General features: G+C 42.3%; 1 protein-coding gene across 6 annotated transcripts in view; it reads right to left on the bottom strand.

The window, feature by feature from the left end:
* LOC135096699 (uncharacterized) overlaps positions 1–9227 on the bottom strand; it is a 174855-nt gene that overhangs the window by 132502 nt on the left and 33126 nt on the right. For all 6 annotated transcript variants that reach the window (XR_010264936.1, XR_010264934.1, XR_010264932.1 and 3 more), the window contains exon 2: positions 1874–2012. Coding sequence is in view for 2 of the 6 variants with exons in the window: in XM_063998439.1 (XP_063854509.1) it covers positions 1874–1901 (28 nt within the window). In the remaining 4 variants the exon portion in view is untranslated. The remainder of the gene's footprint in view (positions 1–1873; positions 2013–9227) is intronic.

Below are 9227 nucleotides of genomic sequence, written 5' to 3'. Positions count from 1 at the left end.
ACGTAGATCGCTAATCCACCTGCTGCAGTACTTTTATTATTAAAATAGCTTTCATAACCTTCTATTGAATAAAGAGAACGAATTGCATCATTGAGGCGGGTTTCACAAAATGCTAAAACATCAAACTTAATGTGATTTACATTAACACATTGATCAACACAACTGTCAAGGTGAAGTGGTATACTGCTAATATTGAAAGCTAATAGATTTAAGCATTCAGAAATATCATGTTTTAACTGATTCATTAAATACATAGTCACCAGAAGGTTCGTTAATATTGCATTGGATTGATAGATTATCTGAAACATGACTAATATTTTCAAAATAATTAAATGGATTGTACATCATAGTGTCTATGACACTGAGGGAAAAATTGTGAACAACAGTATTGCTATTTAGAAAATTAGTGAAACCAATATCATCAAGAGAAGCAAAAGGAAAAGGGTTGTATTCCATTAGTAAAAATACTAGGTAATACTTAACAATATATGATCCTTCTTAAAGTTTATATCTTTCTTGCATTCCTCTTGGGTTATTTCCTCACTTCCTCTGAATGTGGGAGGGACGCGGCACCGGGTAACCCAACACACCCAGTCGGCGGCGGGAGAGGAGGGAAGGCCTGTACTGTGATGCTGATATGCACCGCGCTGGTCCGCTCCAGCCCATCACCACCCTGAGTATCCGCCCCATCCACGGCAGCCCCGTCCTCAGCCACTGTCCTAGTAGTTGCATCAAGTAACTCACGGTTACGTAGAGTGGTTTCGTCCATATCTTGTTGTTCACGGTCGAGATTTGATGGAGCCACATTCACAGATGGTTTCTGAGTGATAAGTCTGCCCTTCATTATAAGTTTTGTATAGGTAAAATAGGTAATTTTCGCTTCAGCTCTGGCCTGTTTCAACTGTGGCATTTGTGCGTTCTTGATGGATTGTGATGCAGCGCATAGGTCGTCGTTGAAGTTGATGTTGGTTCCTCGTATTTTTCTTGTGTTCCTCATGGCCGCCTCACGATCACAATAACGAGAAAAACGTGACACAATGGGTCGAGGTCTGTCATCTCGATGCTGTCCCACCCTATGAGCGCGCTCCAGTTCCACACCAAGCAGTTCCAACTTGTCTGCCAGCAGAGAAGACACCATCACTGCTGTCTGCTCAAATGTCTCCCCGCTTTCAGGCTCCGCCACACCGCTGATCCGAATATTGTTTCTCCTGCTGTAATCCTTCTGTTGGTTGATCCGTTCTTCCATGCTTTTAATTTGTTGTTGTAAGGACTCAGTGTGATGAGTAAGTGTATCTATTTTTTTTTTTCACTGGCAATTTTTTCTTTGTCATGGTCTTTCATGGCGTGTTTTAGTTCGTCAGTTTCTCTTTGACTGAACTCAAGGCTGGCGGCAGTGAGACTAGAGGCAGTGGATTCGAGCGTCTGTATTCGCTCAGTCAAGTGTTTCACCATTACCTCCATAGCACCTCTATATGCCTTTTCCCGAGATTCAAATAATACTGTAATGTCAGATGAATCCATGCTGATGCGTTAAGACGAGGTGTCAGTGACGTCAGGGATTTACTGTTTCGTGACGTCAGAACACTACTGCGCATGGCCAGTAGCCAAGCAACTTGACGAGAAGGGATGTGGGACTCTAGACAAAATTTCTTATGGTAATTCTGCCCAAGTCCTAAACCACACAACTCTGTTACACCCTCTAGATTGCCAACTGTACTCTTAGGTAACTTGCTTGGGTAGTGTGATGTCCGTAGGAGCTCTGGTACCCTTGTTATATTTAAATCCTGGAGAGAGAGAGAGAGAGAGAGAGAGAGAGAGAGAGAGAGAGAGAGAGAGAGAGAGCAAGCTGTTAACAAGGCTGGATGTTACCTACCCTGACAGCCGAGCAGCTCAAAGCGCATGGAGGGTTGTGAGTGCCATTCCAGTACGTGCAACCTCACAAACCGACCCAGCACGGGCGGTTCCACGTAGTTGTGCCTTGTCTGGGGCGAGTCAACGTTGGCCTGGAACACCTGGGAAGGAGAGAAGATTTGTGGTTAGCCGGGTTAGTAAAGAACCACCTCGTATGGGAAGAGAGAGACAGGTGTGTTGTCATTCATATTGGTTATCAAAACTCAACCAAGTTTATAAAGAAATAGACACAACTTATAGTTTGTCGAGATAGTAAAGAACCAGCTTGACTAGGAAGCATTTAATCTCGCTTACCGATTATTGATTCTAGTGAGACTTACAAGAGTTTGAGAAAAACGCACGTAGAGTTTAGTCGAGTTAGTACAAAATATGGAAATGGGTTTTGTTATTCCTAGTGCTAAGGCGAGAAAAAAAGACAGTATTATCAAACACACTATTCCCCGAAGAAGCATAACGAATAGAAAAATGTATCCCTTATTTAGAATTTCGTAAGAGTGACTGTCTTCCAGGGTGTGAGTGAAAGGGAGAAAGTTTATTTGCCTACCAGACCGTAGGAGCCCAGAGCAGGATGGTCAGCACTACCTCCATGTGACCCAAACCCATGCGCCGCTAAACCTGATGGAGTGGTAATGCTTCTCACTAGTAGTTAGTCGAGCGGGCGCCTCCCTGATGAAGTGGTTCAGTACTCGAGCCAGCCAAGCCTCAATATTGATTAGAAAAATATGGAGCTTCATACATGTGCTTGTGTGACAATAATAATTTTAATGAATGTTGGAGTAATGGACCTTCTCATGACAAGCGAGCGAGTGTCCTGACATCCTTGTGCAAATTTAGTACATTTCCTGTTCACTTTTGTGTTTCAGACTGAATGTTTGGTGTAGGCCTCTCTCTCTCTCTCTCTCTCTCTCTCTCTCTCTCTCTCTCTCTCTTGATGGGAAGTAACCAGTAGCACAGATATGCTGGTGAATACGCCTCGCCACCTTCCTCCACGCTTCACAGCATTTAACTGCAACTTTATTTTAGCTAAAGAGTAATTTTTCCATAAAGAAAATTAAATACCAACTTGAAATTTATCGGCATCCAAGTGTCAAGTGTAAGTTTATATGTAAATTTTTGGAAGATAAGCTGGCAAACAAAATAAAATTAAATTAAATTAGATAAAAATGAACTGACAACTAAGTAGATAAATAAATAAATAAATAAATATGTAGGTTGTTAAAAACAAATATTAATTAATTAAGATTATGAAAGTTTTAAGTACCAATTTGTTAATATAAAAGCAAAAGAGAGCGAGAAAGAAACGTTTATTTATTTATTAATTTTTAAGAATCTCAACATACAACAAACATTACATAAGACACATGGAACAAAAAGGCACACTAGTGATATTTTCTTCCTGAACATATGAAGCAGTAGCCATCAGCTCTTCGTGCACCACGGTCACTGAGGGAATTTTTGCTTTTTTTAGCAGCTTGTTAATGTATCGTGTGTACCTGTACCTAGTCTTTCTTCTTCTGGCCACGTGTGTCCGTGCGAAGACAATCTTTATCACCGGGGATAAGAGGCAACATTTTCCTACAAACCACATTCTTTAACGATGATATTTGCATCTTATTATACTGCACTATATCCATGACAAATAGCAATGATATTTACAACACTCAAAGTACCTCCCGGGTCCACCATGAACGCCCGCTGCTTGATTTCAACAATACCCCATAATTGATGGATTAACCACTTCTTATTGCCAAACAACCTTTACTAATACTACCGTTTTGCTTTTTTTGTGTTCTATATACAACACACACACACACACGCACGCACACACATACACACACACATACACACACTCACTCTTCAATATGTGTATGTGTGTGTATATATATATATATATATATATATATATATATATATATATATATATATATATATATATATATATATATATATATATATATATATATATATATATATATATATATATATATATATATATATACGAGTATATATATATATATATATATATTTTTTTTTTTATGTAGGAAGGATACTGGCCAAGGGCAACAAAAATCTAATAAAAAGATGCCCACTGAAATGCCAGTCCCATAAAAGGGTCAAAGCAGTGGTCAAAAATTGGTGGATAAGTGTCTTGAAACCTCCCTCTTGAAGGAATTCAAGTCATAGGAAGGTGGAAATACAGAAGCAGGCAGGGAGTTCCAGAGTTTACCAGAGAAAGGGATGAATGATTGAGAATACTGGTTAACTCTTGCGTTAGAGAGGTGGACAGAGTAGGGGTGAGAGAAAGAAGAAAGTCTTGTGCAGCGAAGCCGCGGAAGGAGGGGAGGCATGCAGTTAGCAAGATCAGAAGAGCAGTTGGCATGAAAATAGCGGTAGAAGACAGCTAGATATGCAACATTGCGGCGGTGAGAGAGAGGTTGAAGACAGTCAGTTAGAGGAGAGGAGTTGATGAGATGAAAAGCTTTTGATTCCACCCTGTCTAGAAGAGCAGTATGAGTGGAACCCCCCCAGACATGTGAAGCATAGTCCATACATGGACGGATAAGGCCCTTGTACAGAGTTAGCAGCTGGGGGGGTGAGAAAAACTGGCGGAGACGTCTCAGAACACCTAACTTCATAGAAGCTGTTTTAGCTAGAGATGAGATGTGAAGTTTCCAGTTCAGATTATAAGTAAAGGACAGACCGAGGATGTTCAGTGTAGAAGAGGGAGACAGTTGAGTGTCATTGAAGAAGAGGGGATAGTTGTCTGGAAGGTTGTGTCGAGTTGATAGATGGAGGAATTGAGTTTTTGAGGCATTGAACAATACCAAGTTTGCTCTGCCCCAATCAGAAATTTTAGAAAGATCAGAAGTCAGGCGTTCTGTGGCTTCCCTGCGTGATATGTTTACCTCCTGAAGGGTTGGACGTCTATGAAAAGACGTGGAAAAGTGCAGGTGGTATCATCAGTATAGGAGTGGATAGGACAAGAAGTTTGGTTTAGAAGATCATTAATGAATAATAAGAAGAGAGTGGGTGACAGGACAGAACCCTGAGGAACACCACTGTTAATATATATATATATATATATATATATATATATATATATATATATATATATATATATATATATATATATATATATATATATATATATATATATATATATATATATATATATATATATATATATATATATATATATCACACGTTAACATGCACACAATCATACAGAAGGAAATTCCGGGACTCTTCTATGAGGATACAAAGTGACCAGTGAATTAATTGTAAACAACCATAAGAACATAAAGAACATAAGAAATAATGGAAGCTGCAAGAAGCGACCAGGCTTACACGTGGCAGTCCTTGTATGAAATATACCTACCTATTTTCACTATCATCCCCATCCATAAACCCATCTAAACTTCTCTTAAAGCTCCCTAATGTCTTAGCACTAACAACATGATTACTGAGTCCGTTCCACTCATCTACCACTCTATTTGAGAACCAATTTCTTCCTATCTCTTTCTTAAATCTAAAATATTCAAGCTTGAACCCTTTATTTCTTGTTCTATCCTGGTTGCTGATCCTAAGAATTTTGCTTACATCCCCCTTGTTATAACCCTTATACAAAGATTTCTATCAGGTCCTCTCTTAACCTACGTTAACCTCTTAACCACGACGGGTGGCAGCATGACACGGATATTTCCTCACGGACACAGATAATGTGGGTATCTGTGTGTCTAAGAAAGCTTTGTAAATTTTTCACATAAAGAAAAAAAAAATGACATTGTTAAGACCCACTAACTTTTTTTTTCACTGAGAAAAAAAAAAATCAAGGATTAAAAAAAAATGCAGCCGGCACTGTTACAATCCTAACTTCCTCTCCCTTATAAGAAATGCAAGCTATACTCGTATGTGGAGCAGAACTGGTTAAAGTCACACCGTAGCTTTCCAGTACAGGGAATGAGGAAGAGAATATTTGATCATTTTTTCGCGCGCGCGCGCGCGTGTGTGTGTGTGTGTGTGTGTGTGTGTGTGTGTGTGAAAAGGGAAGTAACAAGGGCTCTACAAGTCCTGCTCAATGGATGAAGAAGAGAGACAGGACCGATGGTTGGATGTTTCCTCCCTGCCTCCCAATCACGTGTTACCCGAATGTCTGAGAATGATGTTGATATTCCTCGGCCATGTTATTACTGCATTCCTCGCCTTCATAGTTAAGGGATTTTCCCTTAACTACCGTGTAAATCGTGCAACTGATAGAAATAACTGCAAGACTGTTGTATAGCCTCAAAGAACGCCTGCGTACATATTTGTCCATCTGCACATATCCACCTATTAATTAATTTATTTAGCTATACTGGTTGGATACAGTGGCGTAGCTAAGGGGGGGGGGCGGGTGGCGGTCCGCCCCGGGCGCGAAATTTTTTTTCCAAAATGATTTGGAGTGTGGGGGCGGGGCTTAAGTGATGCGTGTGTAGAGAAAACGAATTTTATGGTTAACTTAATGATAATATTTTATTAACAATCACATCTCTCTCTCTCTCTCTCTCTCTCTCTCTCTCTCTCTCTCTCTCTCTCTCTCTCTCTCTCTCTCTCTCTCTCACACACACACACACACACACACACACACACACACACACACACACACACACACTGAATAAGTAGTGTTTTTGTTCAGTAGCATCATCACTCAATATTTTATTAACACAGGCAGTACATCATAATTGGTGTTACATGAGTACAGACACCTAATTTTATGGGTAACTGAACATTATTTTATTAACACAGCTAGCTAGAGTACATCATTCGTAATCCACGAATGCATAAAACCAATTTTCCGGGTATCTGAACATTACCTATTTTATGAACACAAACAATATAATATTATCTATATAGTTCAGCCCATGCCTGACGACGATCATACAACTTCTTACAGTGGGCCAAATAGTTCGGGTACAGGCTTGCTATATCAACTGTACTTGGGGGCAGGAGATGTTTGCACACTGGTCGTAAAGTCAAAGATACCTGTGACAGTGAATTAAAAAAGCGTAAGGTGGCAGACAGTAGTCAGCTGATGCCGAAAAAGAAACCAAGAAAAGCTCCTCACTCTCTAAGTCAGTGTGTTACAAACAATGAAGGAATTGGTCAAAATAAATATTCCAAGTGGTAAGCATAATGGTAATCATGGATGAGACGGTGTGTGTGTGTGTGTGTGTGTGTGTGTGTGTGTGTGTGTGTGTGTGTGTGTGTGTGTGTGTGTGTGAGAGAGAGAGAGAGAGAGAGAGAGAGAGAGAGAGAGAGAGAGAGAGAGAGAGCGTGTGTGATTGTTAATAAAATATTATCATTAAGTTAACCATAAAATTCGTTTTCTCTACACACGCATCACTTAAGCCCCGCCCCCACACTCCAGATCGTTTGTGAAAAAAAAATTTCGCGCCCCGGGCGTCACTTTTTGGGGGCGGCACTTTGGTCCATTGTATAATAGACATAAATATGATTGACAATTGACGTTACTTCCTATTACCACCTTTTCCGTTACAGTGCCTCATTTTTTTTTACATTTATTTGATAACAAGTACTCGGGTTATTAGAAATGAATCACGAGAAAACTGATACGTAAAAAATAACAAAGTATATACCTAGGCATAGACTACTCTTCGCTGGACTGCACACGAGCTCAGCTCGCTAGGCTGTGCTCTCACACTCAGTTCAGGCCTAAACGGTGAAACCCAGAGAACAAATAATGGTGATATTTAGCTGATCAAAAAAGTAATATTATTTTTCTCTACGTTACCAAGAATGAGTTGTGGTGCTTTCGTGAGGTCATGAAGGAAATTATTCTATATTCTAATGTTTTAAATGTTATGAACGCCAGGGAGACAGTGACGTGTGCCTGCAGAGTGTGTGTGACCCACCCCAGGCAGAGGACAATACTGCAGGGCAGCGTGCGGGTGCTGCTGCACCCTCTCCGAGGAAGGCTGCCCCCACCAAGGTAGTCACAGGAGCCACGCGACAACCGCGGGGTCCCTCGGGGATGGCTCCTGCTTCCCCTTTCTCAGAGGACAAGTTACCTGAGGCAGACCGTGATGGGATGCCGCCGGTGAATGGACGTTGGTCACCCGCAGGAAGAGGCGCTGCTCCGCCCCTACTTCCAGTCCCGACTGCCAGCCCCGAGCCAGACCAGGGAAATGTGATGTCAGCCCTGCAGACTCTGATGGAGCAGATGTGTCGCCTGACACAGGACGTGGACGACCTAAAGCCCCGGGTGCAACACCATCACAATGAACGGTAAGGCTTTCCGCATCTTAACATGGAATGTCAATGGTCTACATGCTCGCTTCACTGACTTACACTCTCACGTCCTTCTCCATTAGCCTGACATTATTGCCTTACAGGAGGTAGGGCCACGGGTGCCTGAGCTGCGGGGTTATGCCTCCCACACCTTCAGTTGTGACGGCAGTAGTCGGGGATGGCTATTTACATTAGACATGGGATTCCGGTTACTTTCAGGGAAATGAGGGTCACCGAGGGTATTGAATTTATTACTGTTTGCTTGCACACCTTGGGTGAAGTTATTTACTTTGTAAACATGTACATTCATGCTGGTGCCTTAAATGTTGCAGATTTTCCTGATTATGTCCTTGAGGAGCAGACTGTTATCATGGGTGACCTTAATGCCAGGCATAAGGAATTAGGAAGCCATCCCACCACCAATGCTAATGGTGTGCGCTGGAAGGCTTTCCTTGACACCACAGATACAATAGTGCTCTGTGGGGAACATGCACCCACACATGTACAAGGAGGCAGACTTGACTATGTAGCCCTTATCAATATGCCAACGTATACTGCCGAAAACCTTCTTGTCAGATCTTTGCTGAGTGACCACTTCGCCCTGGAGACGACCTTCCCGGTGCAGTCCGCCCTGGCAGTGCCCAGGAAGCGACTGACGGTGCCACCATCCAGGATGGCAGGCCTCGTTGTCCATGTGATGGCGTGGTACTCTGCCGTGAAGGGCTCCTTCGCCGACGCAGAGACGGACTACTACACACCATCGAGGGATTCATCGCGACTCCAAGGGCTCTGGCAAGGAGCCACACTCCACGCCGCTGGACTTACGCTACCTACCGTGTTCTTGAACTGCCAACAGACGCTCGCTGCCTACCAGAGATGTTGGCAGCTTAACCCAGGAGACACAGAGTCACGGGATGCTATGGTTACTGTGGCTCGACACCTCACGGATCTGAGGCAGCAGGAAAGAAAGAAGTACTGGGTCTTCTTCCTGGACCGGGTGCGCAGGACCCGGTCCCTCCGGGAGGTGT

Source organism: Scylla paramamosain, unplaced genomic scaffold (genome assembly GCF_035594125.1).
Source record: "Scylla paramamosain isolate STU-SP2022 unplaced genomic scaffold, ASM3559412v1 Contig6, whole genome shotgun sequence".
Classification (NCBI taxonomy): Eukaryota; Metazoa; Arthropoda; class Malacostraca; order Decapoda; family Portunidae; genus Scylla; species Scylla paramamosain.
Note: the sequence above shows the minus strand (reverse complement) of the source record. Positions and strands in the feature narration are given on the sequence as shown.